The sequence below is a fragment of the Oncorhynchus clarkii genome, chromosome 29 (genome assembly GCF_045791955.1).
Source record: "Oncorhynchus clarkii lewisi isolate Uvic-CL-2024 chromosome 29, UVic_Ocla_1.0, whole genome shotgun sequence".
NCBI lineage: Eukaryota > Metazoa > Chordata > Actinopteri > Salmoniformes > Salmonidae > Oncorhynchus > Oncorhynchus clarkii.
In genome coordinates this window covers 36,486,104-36,503,586 of record NC_092175.1, presented here as the reverse complement: position 1 = coordinate 36,503,586, position 17,483 = coordinate 36,486,104, and the positions used below count along the sequence as shown (strand labels likewise).

General features: G+C 45.6%; 1 protein-coding gene across 8 annotated transcripts; it reads right to left on the bottom strand.

Moving 5' to 3' along the window:
* Nucleotides 1–2,294: 2,294 nt before the first annotated feature.
* On the bottom strand, nt 2,295–16,435 carry LOC139388735 (RAC-beta serine/threonine-protein kinase-like). 8 transcript variants are annotated; one of them, XR_011629319.1, is made up of 15 exons: nt 16,252–16,435; nt 14,005–14,172; nt 13,682–13,810; nt 13,285–13,396; nt 12,872–13,019; nt 12,335–12,466; nt 11,783–11,848; nt 9,933–10,001; nt 8,870–8,992; nt 8,429–8,557; nt 6,648–6,862; nt 5,934–6,021; nt 5,314–5,416; nt 4,508–5,213; nt 2,295–4,201 (listed from the first exon to the last, which is right to left on the bottom strand). XR_011629319.1 is itself a non-coding variant. In XM_071135609.1 (14 exons), exons 2-14 carry the CDS (start codon nt 14,048–14,050, stop codon nt 5,134–5,136), a joined length of 1,440 nt encoding a protein of 479 aa, XP_070991710.1. In that variant the 5' UTR covers nt 14,051–14,172; nt 16,161–16,435; the 3' UTR covers nt 2,295–5,133. The 8 variants fall into 8 exon arrangements, 2 of the variants coding, with proteins under 2 accessions (XP_070991710.1, XP_070991711.1); XR_011629316.1 differs by having other exon boundaries at nt 2,295–3,589; nt 3,845–5,213; nt 16,161–16,419; XR_011629317.1 differs by having other exon boundaries at nt 2,295–4,252; nt 16,161–16,419.
* Nucleotides 16,436–17,483: the final 1,048 nt, after the last annotated feature.

Here is a 17,483-nt window from a genome sequence, read left to right as displayed (position 1 = left end):
GTGCCTTTCCAAATCATCATTTGCCACAGGTAGACTCCAATCAAGTTGTAGAAACATCTCAAGGATGATACATGGAAATAAGATATACTTGAATTCAATTTTGAGTCTCATAGCAAAGGGTCTGAATACTTATTTACATAAGGTATTTTTTAATTTTTTATGTTGAATAAATCAAAAACCTGTTTTTGCTTTGTGATTATGGGGTATTATGTGTAGATTAATGAGGGGGGGGGGGGATATTTAATCTATTTTAGAATACGTCTGTAATGTAACAAAATGTGAAAAAAGTCAAGGGGTCTGAATACTTTCCAAATGCACTGTATTTTTCCCATTCACTAGACTACGCTTGACAAGCAGTTGCCTTATTCCACCACATGGCACACTCTCAAGAAAACATTCATATTGATTAATCTTACACTTTGTGTGGAAATGAAACTACTCATGATTTACGCACAGATTTGTGCCTACGCATGACTGACAAAACGAGGCCCCTGGTCCCAGTTGCACAGGGAGGGATTCAGACCCAGGACCCAGAGCTTAGTGATGAGCTTGGAGGGCATCAAGGGTTCTACATTGTAGAATAGTAGTGAAGACATCAAAACTATGAAATAACACACATGGAATTATGTAGTAACCAGAAAAGTGCTAAACAAATCAAAATATATTTCATACGAGATTCTTCAAAGTAGCCACCCTTTGCCTCGACTACAGCTTTGCACACACTTGGCATTCTCTCAACCAGCTTCATGAGTTAGTCACCTGGAATACATTTGAAATAACAGGTGTGCCTTGTTAAAAGTTAATTTGTGGAATTTCTTTCCTTGATACATATGAGCCAATCAGTTGTGTTGTGACAAGGTAGGGGGTATACAGAAAATAGCCCTATTTGGTAAAAGACCAAGCTCATATTATGGCAAGAACAGCTTAAATAAGCAAAGAGAAACAACAGTACATCATTACTTTAAGACACAAAGGTCAGTCAACCCGGAAAATATCAAGAACTTTGAAAGTTTCTTCAAGTGCAGAAACCATCAAGCGCTATGATGAAACTGGCTCTCATGAGGACCGCCACAGGAAAGGAAGACCCAGAGCTACCTCTGCTGCAGAGAATAAGTTCATTAGAGAGTTACCAGCCTCAGAAATTGCAGCACAAATAAATGCTCCACAGAGTTCAAGTAACAGAAATATCTCAACATCAACTGTTCAGAGGAGACTGCGGGAAATCAGACCTTCATGGTCGATTTGCTACAACGAAAACATGACTAAAGGACACCAATAAGAAGAAAAGACTTGCTTTGGCTAAGAAACACGAGCAATGGACATTAGACGATTACATCTGATGATATAAGATGATGGTCTGATGAGTCCAAATTTTAGATTTTTGGTTCCAACGCCATGTCTTTGTGAGCCACAGAGTAGGTGAACAGATGATCTCTGCATGTGTGGTTCCCACCGTGAAGCATGGAGGAGGTGTGATGTTGTGGGGGTGCTTTGCTGGTGACACTGTCAGTGATTTATTTAGAATTCAAGGCACACTTAACCAGCATGGCTATCACAGCATTCTGCAGCGATACGCCATCCTATCATTTGTTTTTCAAGAGGACAATGACCCAACACAACTCCAGGTTGTGTAAGGGCTATTTGACCTAGAAGAAGAGTGATGGAGGGCTGCATCAGATGACCTGGCTTCCACAATCACCCAACCCCAACCCAATTGAGATGGTTTGGGATGAGTTGGACTGCCGAGTGTAGGAAAAGCAGCCAACAAGTGCTCAGCATATGTGGGAACTCCTTCAAGACTGTTGGAAAAGCATTCCAGGTGAAGCTGGTTGAGAGAATGCCAAGCGTGCAAAGCTGTCATCAAGGCAAAGGGTGGCTACTTTGAAGAATCTCAAATATATTTCGATGTAACACTTTTTCATTTGTGTTATTTCATAGGTTTTGATGACTTCACAATTTTTCTAAAAGTAGTGAAATAAATAAAAACCCTTGAATGAGTAGTTGTGTCCAAACATTTGACTGGTACTGTAGGTATTTCTCTTGTCCAGGTGGGATAGGGCTACATGCATCGCAATGGCGATTCTGTCGTCCGTGGATCTGTTGGGGTGGTATGCAAATTGTAGTGGGATTAGGGTGTCAGTTAAGATGGGAGGTGATAAAATCTTTGACTAGCCTATTAAAGCACTTCATGATTACATTATAGCATGAATGTGTATATAGGCAATACAGTACAAATGCAAGCATGCGCAGACATACAAGCACACAGCTGTCTCACAAAACAGAAATACACACAATTTAAATTGAAATAATATTTCATTGAATTAAACATTTATGAATGTTAAGTGAGTAGTAATGTCTTCAAAAGAGGTCAGGGAAACAGTGAGGTGGAAAACAACAGAACTAGACAAAAACAAAAAAACAATAATAGTTAGGTTTAGAAACTATTTCCAAACGGCGCACAATGGACACAAGGCTCACATGACTATCAGGACAGAGAAAAACCTGGATCTCGTTGACCAGTGACTGTCAGCAGTCAGACAGCATACGAAGAGGAGCAGGCGTGATCACTACATTCAACACACACCTGATGTTGTGGCCAGAACGGAGCTCCGTCACTGATCCACTCAACACCACCTGTGCGGACATTTTTGATAGTACAGCAGACGTTTATGACATTTGAAAGAGGAAACGAAGCAACAAAATAACAAGAATAAAACATCCAAATCTCATAATTCGAGTAAAAAGAGGTCTGCTTAAGTAACTAAGTGCTAGTCGACCGTTGTAAAACACATGCCTGGTGCGTCTCGATCAAAGACCAGATGTGTTGAGACAGGTCCTGAATTAAAAACAGGGTTTAAAAAGCCGTACCTACACACATTGTACAGTAATTCATTCATACATTTTCTCTGTAGCAACTTTGTGTTCTGTTCACAACGATCCCAGTCAAAAGAAAGCGTAAATACTAGTTCATTTCACTGAATTACAGTTAAAGTAGTACTCCCTCCTGCATCGCTTTTTGGAAATCCAGAGTCGGAAAAACTCTGTTGTGTGATGTCGCCAATTATTCTACTGATACCAATGCACGTCAAGCTCGCTTACATTTGAGCGCTCACACGACTTCACTGACATACGCACACATACAAACACAAAATGCAGACATTCAGTTTTGGTTGTCCCACCTTTTCTCCAAGCACACAAACACATTGACAGAGAAACAGCTTCATAGTTTACCACAACCCCCCCTCCAGTAGGACCACTTCAACACTATTGGTAACAGCTAGTTACAGAAAAGAGCACTTGGATAAATCACAGAAATATGACTCCTTATAAACTGTAACAATGAGAGAGAGAGAAAACCTTTCTTTCTCATTTGTGAAAACAAGAATCACTTCAGTGTTTTTTTTCTTCTACCCAGCAGTGTGAGTGAGTGGGTTAGCGTGAGAAGGACGAGGGGGAGGGGAAAAGAGGGAGCGACAGACACAGAACGAAAATGAGAGAGCGAGAACAAGAAAGAAAGAAAACTGAGTGTAAGAGATCAGTGTCTCAATTCCATATAAATCAGAGGAGCAGTAGTGTCCTATAGGACCACCTATAGGTACTAGTCCTCCCTGTGAGGAGCAGTAGTGTCCTATAGGTCCACCTATAGGTACTAGTCCCCCATGTGAGGAGCAGTAGTGTCCTATAGGACCACCTATAGGTCCTAGTCCTCCCTGTGAGGAGCAGTAGTGTACTATAGGACCACCTATAGGTCCTAGTCCTCCCTGTGAGGAGCAGTAGTGTCCTATAGGACCACCTATAGGTCCTAGTCCTCCCTGTGAGGAGCAGTAGTGTCCTATAGGACAACCTATAGGTCCTAGTCCTCCCTGTGAGGAGCAGTAGTGTCCTATAGGACCACCTATAGGTCCTAGTCCTCCCTGTGAGGAGCAGTAGTGTCCTATAGGACCACCTATAGGTACTAGTCCCCCATGTGAGGAGCAGTAGTGTCCTATAGGACCACCTATAGGTCCTAGTCCTCCCTGTGAGGAGCAGTAGTGTCCTATAGGACCACCTATAGGTCCTAGTCCTCCCTGTGAGGAGCAGTAGTGTACTATAGGACCACCTATAGGTCCTAGTCCTCCCTGTGAGGAGCAGTAGTGTCCTATAGGACCACCTATAGGTCCTAGTCCTCCCTGTGAGGAGCAGTAGTGTCCTATAGGACAACCTATAGGTCCTAGTCCTCCCTGTGAGGAGCAGTAGTGTCCTATAGGACCACCTATAGGTCCTAGTCCTCCCTGTGAGGAGCAGTAGTGTCCTATAGGACCACCTATAGGTACTAGTCCCCCATGTGAGGAGCAGTAGTGTCCTATAGGACCACCTATAGGTCCTAGTCCTCCCTGTGAGGAGCAGTAGTGTCCTATAGGACCACCTATAGGTCCTAGTCCTCCCTGTGAGGAGCAGTAGTGTCCTATAGGACCACCTATAGGTCCTAGTCCTCCCTGTCAGGAGCAGTAGTGTCCTATAGGACCACCTATAGGTACTAGTCCCCCATGTGAGGAGCAGTAGTGTCCTATAGGATCACCTATAGGTACTAGACCAGGGCTGCCCAACCCTCTTCCTGGAGATCTACTGTCCTGCAGGTTCAGTCCAACCCTAATTTAGCCATTCTGATTCAGCTAGTTAAGGTCTTGTTGAGCAGCTAATTAGTAGAATCAGGTGTGTTAAATTAGGGTTGACCTGAAAACCCACAGGACGGTAGATCTCCAGGAAGAGGGTTGAACTGAAAACCCACAGGACGGTAGATCTCCAGGAAGAGGGATGGGCAGCCCTGTACTAGACCTTCCAGTGAGGAGCAGTAGTGTCCTGGATGATATGCTACTGCTGCCGATGTTGACGACGTGAGGTATTGACTGAGGTCCTGTGCAGTTCACAGGCTGCTGTTGTGCGTGACTGTAGTGTAGGCGGGGTTTGAGCAGACAAGATGGCTGCAAGACTAGGCACTTAAATCCCCGCTGTGACCAGAGATCCATTGGCCTGTGTGGAGTCTCAAGCTTGCAGTCTTTTTTTTACAAGAAAGTGTGTGTGTGTGTGTGTGTGTGGATGAGAGTGTGAACTGATGCTCTATGCATATCTTCAGTGTGTATGGTAAAGACGGGGTCACTCTCGTATGCTGGCAGAGTAAGAGAACTGGGGGAAGTGTGCTGGCTGGTTGGGGATGCCACAGTCCAGGTTGGTATCTAGAACACGAAGAAAACACTCAGTCAACATCACCTCTAAAAGCATGCTTGGTGGCATATTGTGTCACACACACACCAACAGGCACACACATGAACTCACACTTGTCTGGAGGCGTGACGGTGATGGTCTGTGCCGTGAACTCGTCGTCGAAGTAACGTGTATCAGTCTCTGACGTCACCTGAGGCTTGAAGGGCGGAGTCAGCTGAGGAGGGAGAGAGCAAGCAGTGATTGATTGGCAAATGGTCTGCTTGACACTCAGCATCAAGAGGGATTAGGGTGTAAGGCCCTGCGATAGACTAGTGTCCTGTCCAGGGGGCGTACTTGTATTTCAAGCTGCCTCGCGCTACAGAAACAGACTACTTACTTTACTTATTTATGATGCAAGGTCATTCAGGGATCAGTCAGATGGCAGTCGACGTGGAACTAACCCATTGTGATATCTGACTGCAAAAACGGCGGCAGGTAGCCTAGTGGTTAGAGCGTTGGGCCAGTAACCGAAAGGTTGCTGGATCGAATCCCCGAGCTGACAAGGTAAAAGTTCTGCCCCTGAACAAGGCAGTTAACCCCCGGTAGGCCGTCATTGTAAATAAGAATTTGTTCTTAACTGACATGCCTAGTTAAATAATGGTCATACTTAAAAAAAAAATCAAAGATCTGGAATGCCACCATTTATTGACTGACTATCAGTAGCGCTAAGCTATCAGCCTCCAGTCACTCACCTTTCTATCTACCACGTCCTGCCAGTCGATGGAGGTGAAGAACTTGTGGGACATCACTTCTTTGGCATCATCCGGGCCTCCCCCTAACCTGTCAATAACAAAAATCAGAGGTTGCTTCAAATGGTGCGCTCATGTTTGGTGCACTGCTTTTCTGAAGAAGAGCATCTCATGTTTGGTGCACTGCTTTTCTGAAGAAGAGCATCTCACGTTTTTTTTGTCAGAGAGCTCCAAATAGTGATCATTTTGGTTGCATATGCTACTGAATGTTTTGCTGTAAGACCTGGAATTTTTATTTGGAAGCACCAGTGTGCCGAGGAAAAGAAAACAAACTGAGCATAAACCTAGGGCTTGTTTCTAGCCTTTAACTAACCTTGTGGGGACACACAATTGATTCCCTAACCCTTTCACTAACCCCAAAACCAAACCCTGACCTTTAACCCCTAACCTTAACTCTAAAAACTTCCTAGAAATAGCCTTTTTCCTTGTGAGGACTTGAGCAAATACCCAGCCAAACACAAATGGGGTCCTCCCGGAGCAGGCCGGTCAAACAGTCACACACACCCCCCCCCCCCCCCCCCCCCTCCCGGAGCAGGCCGGTCAAACGGTCACACCTCCCCGGAGCAGGCCGGTCAAACGGTCACACCTCCCCCTCCCGGAGCAGGCCGGTCAAACGGTCACACCTCCCCCCCCCCCCCCCAAGCACCACCCACGTACCTTTGCTTGGGATCCTTTTTGAGCAGGCCGCTGAGCAGGGCCCTGCCCTCTGGGGCCAGGTTCTTGGGGAATCGGATCTCCTCCATGAGGATGAGCTCAAAAAGCCGCTCGTGGTCTTGGTTGTAGAAGGGCAGCCGACCGCACATCATCTCGTACATGACCACGCCCAGGCCCCACCAGTCCACCGCCCGGCCGTAGTCATTGTCCTCCAGCACCTGGACGGGCGGGGAGGGAGGGAAGGAGCTTTGTTCACAGTGCAGGCCTTAATGCTCAAAATCAGATCGTTTTTTTTGTCTGTCTAAACAACAATTTGCAGTTGACCAGATTGGATTTGAGTCACTTTATGGGGTCTTCAAAAGGAATGTTCCAGAGGCAATCGATTGATAAAATTATCATACAGTATGAGGTATCTTTCTACCTAAATACTCACTGCATTAACATAAAACATAAAAACAATGGATTATCAGATTATCAAGCCAAATGTCCCCAATAAAAACAAGTGGTTCTTCCAGGAACACCACATTGAGTCTAAAATGGTCTCTCTCCTTGTCTTACTTCCTGCATTTGTACTGCTACAAAAAGAGAAGACATTTTGCAACGGGAAATTGAAAAAGTTATTCCCTATTAGTTTGTGTTTTCTTACGTATGGTGCTTATTAATACCCTCTTACTTCTACCCCCTCCTTTTTCGAACATTCTGTTAAAAATCGCGCAACTTTTCAGCGTCCTGCTACTCATGCCAGGAATATAGTATATGCATATGATTAGTATGTGTGGATAGAAAACACTCTGAAGTTTCTAAAACTGGTTAAATCACGGCTGTGACTATAACAGATCGTGTGTTTCATTGAAAAACGCAAGAAAAACTGCTCTCTGAAAGCTAAAAATAATTTCCATAAGTCACTTCCATGGGTTGTTAAAAGAGGACAAAATTTAATATCGACCTGCATGCAATTCATACAAATTCCACACGATGTCGCCATTGCCGTCATTTTCAATTGAATTTATTGTTGGAAAATCCATCTATCTGGCTTCCGTTTCTTCCAGTCTCCACCCGGATGTTGTTAATGTGGACATTGGCAGCCATTGATTTGCAAACGAGGAGCTATTGAATATACATCGCCCTGTAATCATTTTGATAGATTATAAACGTTTACTAATACCTAAAGTTGGATTACAAAAGGATTTCGAAGTGTTTTGTGAAAGTTTATCGTCGACTTTTTTCATTTTAAAAAATTACGCAGCGTTTAAAAACTGTTTTTTTCTGAATGACACAGCTTCCATAGAAAGCTATTTTGGGTATATATGGACCGATTTAAACGAAAAAAAGACCCAATAGTGATGTTTATGGGGCATATAGGAGTGCCAAGAAAGAAGCTCGTCAAAGGTAATGAATGTTTTATATTTTATTTCTGCGTTTTGTGCTGCGTCGGATAAGCAGAGTCTTTGTTTACGTCGCATTCATGCATTTTCAGGTGGTGCATGCTATCAGATAATAGCTTCTCATGCTTTCGCCGAAAAGCATTTTAAAAATCTGACTTGTTGGCTAGGTTCACAACGAGTGTAGCTTTAATTCAATACCCTGCTTGTGAATTTTGATCAAGGTTTGAGTTTAAACGAGTACATTTAGCATTTAGCGTAGCGCATTTGCATTTCCAGGTGCCTACTTGAGACATATGCGTCTCAAGTAGAATCAAGAAGTTAATGAACACAGTTAAGGTTGTATGACAACTGTGTAGCATGTGCTTGTGCCACTAGCCATGCCCAGCAGCGGGCCCTCACCTCCGGCGCCAGGTACTCCGGGGTACCGCAGAAGGTCTTCATGGTGGCACCGTCCGTGATGCCCTCCTTACACAGCCCAAAGTCTGTGATTTTAACATGTCCATCATTGTCCAGCATTAGATTCTCCAGCTGAGAAGATGCAGCGAGATGGATGAAACAGAGTTTCAAAACATTATGGAGACAGTTCTAACATTATAAAGAGAACGACAGCCAGTTTGAATAGTTGGAGCGGGGAATTTAACCCCAGTCTCCAGTGGGGAGGGGAATGTGTCTAAGCTGGGCGTGTGGCACCATTATTATCACCATTTAGGAAAATCACATGACTGAAGTATGAAGACAGAATGTGTTTGTCACTCGGTTCAGGAAAACCCAAGTCCTTAGATGAATATGAAAGCAGGATGGGTGACTATGAAAGCAGGACAGAATCTTCACAGTGCCTACCTTCAGGTCCCTGTATACCACGTCACGAGAGTGGAGGTACTCCAACGCAGATACGATCTCAGCGCCATAGAAACGGGCCCGGTCTTCCGTGAACACACGATCCCGAGACAGGTGGAAGAAGAGCTAGAGGGAAGAAGAGAGCAAAAGAGAGTGAAAAAAAAAAGGGATTGATTTGAGATGTTTTGATATAACACTTACACCATCACAATTTAAAAAATACCTTTTACAAAATTAGCCAAATCCATTCAAACGGTATAGTATTTAATTGAATGAGAAGGTTCATGTCACCATTTAGATTTGAGTCATTTAGCAGACGCTCTTATCCAGAGAGACTTACAGTTAGTGCGTTCATCTTAAAAGGCCAAGTGTAGCAAAAAACATTATTTTACTGTGTTTTATATACATTTCCACACCGAGGTTGAAATAATAATGTAACATTATCAAAAAGAAGATAATGCCCTTTATGTGTGAGAGCGGTTTGAAAAAAGCTCCTGACATTTCAGCCTGTTTTGGTGGGATGGAGTTTTGGCCTTCCATGGTGACGTCACCGGGGAATAAATTAGTTAATAGACCAATTAGAAAGAGAGTTCCAAACTTCTCTGCCAATAACAACTAGTTTTCCCCTCCCCACTCCGACCACTCCCAGACAGTGGTTCAGAAATGGCTTCTTTTTGACAATTTTAATTGAAAACACAGTAAGATTCTTAAATTGTTACCCAGAAATGATTTGATATTGAAATACAAACATCTGCATTGGCCCTTTAAGATAGCTAGATGAGACAACCACATATCACATTCATAGTAACTACCAGCAAAGTCAGTGCTAGTAAGAAAAGACAAGTGCAGAGTAAGATTCACCCTCATCTTAATCCTGGTGACACAAAGGGATGCACATTTTGGTTTTTGCCATAGCACTGTTTTGCAAAAAGTGTCTTGTAATAGAGATTTGTCTCTACTGTTTTGCAAAAAAAGTGTTTATCATTTGCATTTAGTGTGAAAACAATGTGAAATTACAATCTGTTAATTATTGTTTCGGCCACGTGGATCCCAGTGGGACACCCACCTCTCCTCCGTTGGCGTATTCCATCACAAAACATAATCGGTCATGAGTCTGGAAAGCGTATTTCAGTGTCTGGAAGGGTGGAAGAAGACAATTGATCAATGTCCTCCTATTAGATCAGATGTTTCTTTATCGTCTGATGTTCACAGGTATTTGCTTTAAGTACCAGAAAATGCGCTGTGATAAGAAAGGATTAACAACAAAAATATAGAGACATGTCATAGGCTAGGCATGACAAATACAAATTCATGAAAAAAGGCAAGACAAAAATGACAGCTTTTACTATCAACAGCCCAACTCCAGTCCCCCCAACAGCCCATCTCCAGTCCTCCGGTCCCCCCAACAGCCCAACTCCAGTCCTCCGTTCACCCCAACAGCCCAACTCCAGTCCCCCCAACAGCCCATCTCCAGTCCTCCGGTCCCCTCAACAACCCATCTCCGGTCCCCCCAACAGCCCATCTCCAGTCCTCCAGTCCCACCAACAGCCCATCTCCGGTCCCCCCAACAGCCCATCTCCAGTCCTCCAGTCCCCCCAACAACCCATCTCCAGTCCTCCGGTCCCCTCAACAGCCCATCTCCAGTCCTCCGGTCCCCCCAACAGCCCATCTCCAGTCCCCCGGTCCCCCCAACAGCCCATCTCCAGTCCCCCCAACAGCCCATCTCCAGTCCTCCGGTCCCCTCAACAACCCATCTCCGGTCCCCCCAACAGCCCATCTCCAGTCCTCCAGTCCCCCCAACAGCCCATCTCCGGTCCCCCCAACAGCCCATCGCCAGTCCTCCAGTCCCCCCAACAACCCATCTCCAGTCCTCCGGTCCCCCCAACAGCCCATCTCCAGTCCTCCGGTCCCCCCAACAGCCCATCTCCAGTCCTCCGGTCCTCCCAACAGCCCATCTCCAGTCCTCCGGTCCCCCCAACAGCCCATCTCCAGTCCTCCGGTCCCCCCAACAGCCCATCTCCAGTCCTCCGGTCCCCCCAACAGCCCATCTCCAGTCCTCCGGTCCCCCCAACAGCCCATCTCCAGTCCTCCGGTCCCCCCAACAGCCCATCTCCAGTCCCCCGGTCCCCCCAACAGCCCATCTCCAGTCCCCCCAACAGCCCATCTCCAGTCCTCCGGTCCCCTCAACAACCCATCTCCGGTCCCCCCAACAGCCCATCTCCAGTCCTCCAGTCCCCCCAACAGCCCATCTCCGGTCCCCCCAACAGCCCATCTCCAGTCCTCCAGTCCCCCCAACAACCCATCTCCAGTCCTCCGGTCCCCCCAACAGCCCATCTCCAGTCCTCCGGTCCCCCCAACAGCCCATCTCCAGTCCTCCGGTCCCCCCCAACAACCCATCTCCAGTCCTCCGGTCCCCCCAACAGCCCATCTCCAGTCCTCCGGTCCTCCCAACAGCCCATCTCCAGTCCCCCCAACAGCCCATCTCCAGTCCTCCGGTCCCCCCAACAGCCCATCTCCAGTCCCCCCAACAGCCCATCTCCAGTCCTCCAGTCCCCCCAACAGCCCATCTCCAGTCCTCCGGTCCCCCCAACAGCCCAACTCCATTCCCCCCAACAGCCCATCTCCATTCCCCCCAACAGCCCAACTCCAGTCCTCCGGTCCCCCCAACAGCCCATCTCCAGTCCTCCGGTCCCCCCAACAACCCATCTCCAGTTCTCCAGTCCCCCAACAGCCCATCTCCAGTCCTCCGGTCCCCATCAGGGGAGTTTGTCCGGGGCTACAACGACAAAGTGTGCCGTTGGGGCTACTGGAGGACTGGAGTTGGGAACCACTGCTCCCCCTGACTATACAACACGTGTGGGGGTTCCGTTCTGGACCAGCACATGTAATGAGGTGAGAGGAACACAGAGCACTCACCGTGAGGAAGGGATGTCGGGTGTTCTGTAACACTCTGCTCTCCGTAACCGTGTGCGCTACCTCGTCCTGGACACACAGATCAGAGGGTCAGCCTTTTACAGCAACACATACATAAGAATCACAGCTCAGTCATTGTCAAATAGATTTCCTCCTTCACAAGTCACCGAAGCCAGGGTATGTTCAGAAGGTATTACTGGAAACACGAGAGAACACAGGACATTCCAAATTTGCGCATTGGCGGCTTCTTGTGAGATGAGATGAGATGAAGCCCGGCGATGCAAGTGTTAAGACAACGTTAAGAAACACAACATAATAGAAACAATTTAAATATCCTTTGCTTATAACATAAATATACCACGGCTGTCAGCCAATCAGAATTCAGTGCTCCAACCACCCAGTTTATAAAACAAAATATACCACATACTATGCACAATAAAGAACTATTAAGACTACAGATCAGGCCTAATGGATACGGATCGTCATTCCCCAATAACAAACCGATGGCCAGTAGTCACCACTGTAAAGTGGTATAGGTTAGGCCTATTTCGTTACCTTAGCGATGATGACCTCCTTGCGCAGGATCTTCATGGCGTAGTGCATCCCCGTGGCTTTCTCCTTGACCAGGATCACCTTGCCAAACGTGCCCTTCCCCAGCAGCTTCAGGTAGTCAAAGTCACTCATCGTCTGACAACACAGAGACAGAGTTGGACAATCAACTCTCTTATCTTGGGTGACCCAGCCCAGCCAAACACATTCACAATGGGAAGGATGGACAGTGGTAGTGATGACGAAGTGTGATACTTTACAAAACAGATCAATCACACACCTGCGCAGGAACAAACCAGGATTCAACCATTGTGGAAGAACAATTAGCATGTATTTGTGTGACTCTTACCTTTACCTTGTAAGCATTTGTATCGGTCATATGCACAGTATATGTTACTGCACACACACTCACTTTAGAGTTGGTCTTGGACATGGCTACACACACACACACCACTTTAGAGTTGGTCTTAGACATGGCTACACACACACACACACACACAACTTTAGAGTTGGTCTTGGACATGGCTACACACACACACTCACCACTTTAGAGTTGGTCTTGGACATGGCCACCTCCATCTCCTCAATGCTGCTGCTGTCGCTGGGAGAACCAAACAGGTCCATGGGCTCCTCCTCCTCTCGTACCTTCAACCCATTGGCCACCGCCTGGATGGCACGCATCCACCCCTCTCTGACACACACACACACACACACACACACACACACACACACACACACACACACACACACACACACACACACACACAGTGCAATTACTACACCATAGTGAGCTTGTAGGATTCCTTTGAACCAGGAAGAGTTTGTCCGTGACACAGACAGAAACATATCCCTCCCTCCACCTCTGTTGACTACTGTTATTCCTCCTCCCCACTGTCTACCTACCCTTTCCATTGGCCCCTTCTCACACCTCATAATTACCCATATCCCCTCCTCACCTCTCTGCATTGCTTTCTACGTGGAAGGTCCTCTCGATGACAGTGGTCCACTGCAGGCAGCGGATAACGAACGTGTTCGGCTTGGGCCGCTCCGTTTTCATCAGCTGGCATTCTGGGACGAAAGAGGAGACAGAGAAGAGGGATCAAGCGTTACAAATGTTTTAATGCCTCAATCCATTGTTTTTACTTCTGTTGTTTAATTTACAAAGTGTGAACTGTGAAGATCCCCAAAGCAACATCCAGGCCTGCAAACACCAAAACACTCCATTTAAGTGTTCTGTACAGAGGTGATGAGAGGACAGCAGGTCCTGCTCTGTAAACCCTGCTACAGAACCAACACTGCACAGAGTCCCCTGTGACATCATCAACAATAGTTTTCACTTTGAGGGACCCTCACCTCCCACTGTGAAGTTGTTGAGAGGGGGCAAGCTCTGGTCAGACAGCTCAGGCTTCTCTTTGTAGCCGATGAAGGAGCCGTCACTCTTCAGGATGAAGTAGCGCGGCCTCCAAGTCTTGATGTACTCACCTGCATAGAGAAGCAAGTGGGCTTGAGTACACAGCACCCGAAAACCCTCATAGCCTAGTCTCTGAGGTTAGGCACAATGCACATTATTATGGCAGCTACATAGTTCTGGCTTTGTCAGACAATGTTATTGAAATTGTGTTTGAAAGTGATTATATTACATTTGCGGTGAATAATAAGAAACAGAGGGTCCTCACCTCTCTTGTGGAGCCATCCTTCCCTGACTACGCTGGCCTCATTCATAGTGAAGGGTGGAAAGGTTGTGGAAGGGGGTAGAGGTGGGGAATGGGAGGGGTAAAGGGAGGGGGGCCTGGATAACTGTTGGACTGGTCAGGAGGATGTCAGTGTAAACATTGCCCCACCACCTAGACAAAAAATAAAACAACATGAGAGAATATTAAATGACAGCTAACCTAGATGTGTTTGCAAAACATAGCCTACACAGAGTATGAAGAGATGAGCAAAGTTGAGTAAAGTTAGATCAAAGCCGAAGCAATGTCTTGCAAGATCACAATTTTTAATTTGCATTTTACATAACAGAACCAAATATAAAACCATAGCACAGTAGGCCTATAAAGTTACCGTTACACCAAAAACACCTACTGTAATTTATAACGAGCTTTTAGGATGGTTAGTTGAAGCTGAATAGTTAACAAAAAAAAATGTATGGGCCAAAGCAGAACCCACCACTAGGCAGGATATATGCATTGATTGAAACAAAATACAAGAAAGGCTAATAGTTTGTTAACACCATCTGCTCTAATTCTCTCTCGAAACAGTCATTCAAGAAGATCTAAATGCATATTCCCGGTAAAACGTGAATAATTATAATTCAAGATTGACAGTGATGATGGCATATTTGAGGCCTATGCCTAACTTGGTGTTTGAGGATATTAAAAAACTGAAATGTTTTTGAGACAATGTATGTGGGCATAGGCAGACGTTGCAATTGAAGGATGCATTGTTTATAATGATAGGCTATTCAATTGTTTACATCTGTCCGTACAAACTTTGATAGAGGAAAATATTACGTAAATGTTTTAAACGCGCTCCCTCACCTAAAAAAAGCACTAAGCACTATACCACTGGGCAAGACTTGTGCTGCAAGAACACATAATTCTCCTTTAAAAACAACTGGGAACTCGTTAATCTCCGACCTCAGTGCGTTCAAGACAACTGGGAACTCGTTAATCTCCGACTTCAGTGCATTCAAGACAACAGGGAACTCGGAAAAACAAGCCCCGACTGGGAAAAATATTTTTCTAACGGTCATCCAACTCGGGAACTAGGGCCTCTTTCTATAGCTCTGACTTTCCGACCTGAAGATCAATGACTTCATGACTTGACCTCGTATTTTTCCGAGTTCCCAGTTGTCTTGAAAGCACCAATGGATCAGAGAAACGTGCCACTGGGTACCAGCAAGCACACCAGCACAGCGGGATCAAGTGTTGCAATGCAACGGGTGTCCAGGGGCGCAAACGACATCGATTTGGCCAGCTAGGTAGGCGCCTGGCAGACACGCAAATCAACTGTCAAAACTATAGCTAACTAAAACCTGTTTTGCTTGAGAGCTAGCTAGCTACTCAGGACAGGCTGAAACTTGATATGATATTATATATATATGACGTTATATATACACATACAGATATCTGGAGCGCAATGACTAATCAATAACTGCTATTTTGTTGACAATCGATGTGTAATGGATCGACGATGGTGCATCTGACTGTAGCAAGCTATAATAAGAATAGCAAATTAAATTCACTTAAATAGATAGGGTTAAATTAAAATAGCAAGGCACAAACGGTCAATGTTGGATAGCCGCTTCTATCTCGACCTAGCTAGATCAGCTAATCACGTTTTTGGTAAACAGCTCACACGACACTAACTTTAGTATCATCATCATAGCAGCTAGCTAACGTTAGCTAGTTGGCAATCTGTTAGCTGGCAAGTCCAGCTTCAACTCTGAACAGGGACCGACAACAACACCTGTCACTTTTCTACCAGCAACTGAAACTTGAACGTACACGTGTAACGTCTTAAAACTTCACTTCCCCATTTACTCTTTATCAAGGACCTAGTTAGCCTATATTGTAAACAAACATAAGAAACCTCTACTATAACCTTTGACGTTAGCTAGCTAGCTACGCTAGGTTCCATTTGCTCCCCGCCATGGCCTCTTGAGAATAAGTAGACACCGATGAACCTCGTCTGTTCCTCGAGTACGATATGGGAATGGCCCACCGACCAACTATCTCTGTGCAACAAGGACGTCTCAGGATGGTTGTTTTCAGCAAGTTATCGATCCTGCACCTTTTATCCCTGTGTAGCTAACGTTAGCTAGTTACGTTACCTGAGTTTCGCCTGCTTGCTGCAGTGGTGTGGGTGCACTAGTATGAGCCGTAAAAAATATATACATGCGTATTTATACGCTGTTTTCTCACTTAGCCCCACGTTGTTCTTGTTTATTTGATAGACTCAACCCAGTACAGATACAATCTTTGTTACAGGCCATCCAAGAAGGAATCCCAAACAGGCAACAACAACAAAACAAAAAAATACGTAGTTGGGACACGTTGTGCGTCAGCCCGAGCAGATGTCCCCCTGTGTCTGGGCCCGTGGCGAAACGGCCTTGCTATACGGGATCCTTGGGACGTCCCTACCCCCCCCATTTAAATTTAAATTTAAAATGGTTATAAAATCAAATCTTATTTGTCACATACACATATTTAGTAGATGTTAATGCGAGTGTAGCGAAATGCTTGTGCTTCTAGTTCCGACCATGCAGTAATATCTAACAATTTAACAACTATCTTATACACACAAGTGTAAAGGAATGAATAAGAATATGTACATAAAAATATATGAATGAGCGATGGTCGAACGGCATAGGCAAGATGCAGTAGATGGTATAGAGTACAGTATATACATATGAGATGAGTAATGTAGGGTATGTAAAAATTATATAAAGTGGCTAGTGATACATTTATTACATTACATTTTTCATTATTAATGGGGCTACAGATGAGTCAGTGTGTTGGCAGCAGCCACTCAATGTTAGTGATGGCTGTTTAACAGTCTGATGGCCTTGAGATAGAAGCTGTTTTTCAGTCTCTCGTTCCCCACTTTGATGCACCTGTACTGACCTCGCCTTCTGGATGATAGCAGGGTGAACAGGAAGTGGCTCGGGTGGTTGTTGTCCTTGATGATCTTTTTGGCCTTCCTGTGACATCGGGTGGTGTAGGTGTCATGGAGGGCAGGTAGTTTGCCCCCGGTGATGCGTTGTGCAGACCTCACTACCCTCTGGAGAGCCTTACGGTTGTGGGCGGAGCAGTTGCCGTACCAGGCGGTGATACTGCACGACAGGATGCTCTCGATTGTGCATTTGTAAAAGTTTGTGAGTGTTTTTGGTGACAAGCCAAATATCTTCAGCCTCCTGAGGTTGAAGAGACGCTGCTGCGCCTTCTTCACCACACCGTCTGTGTGGGTGGACCATTTCAGTTTGTCCGTGATGTGTACACCGAGGGACTTAACTTTCCACCTTCTCCACCACTGTCCCATCGATGTGGATAGGGGGCTGCTCCCTCTACTGTTTCCTGAAGTCCACGATCATCTCCTTTGTTTAGTTGACATTGAGTGTGAGGTTATTTTCCTGACACCACACTCTGAGGGCCTT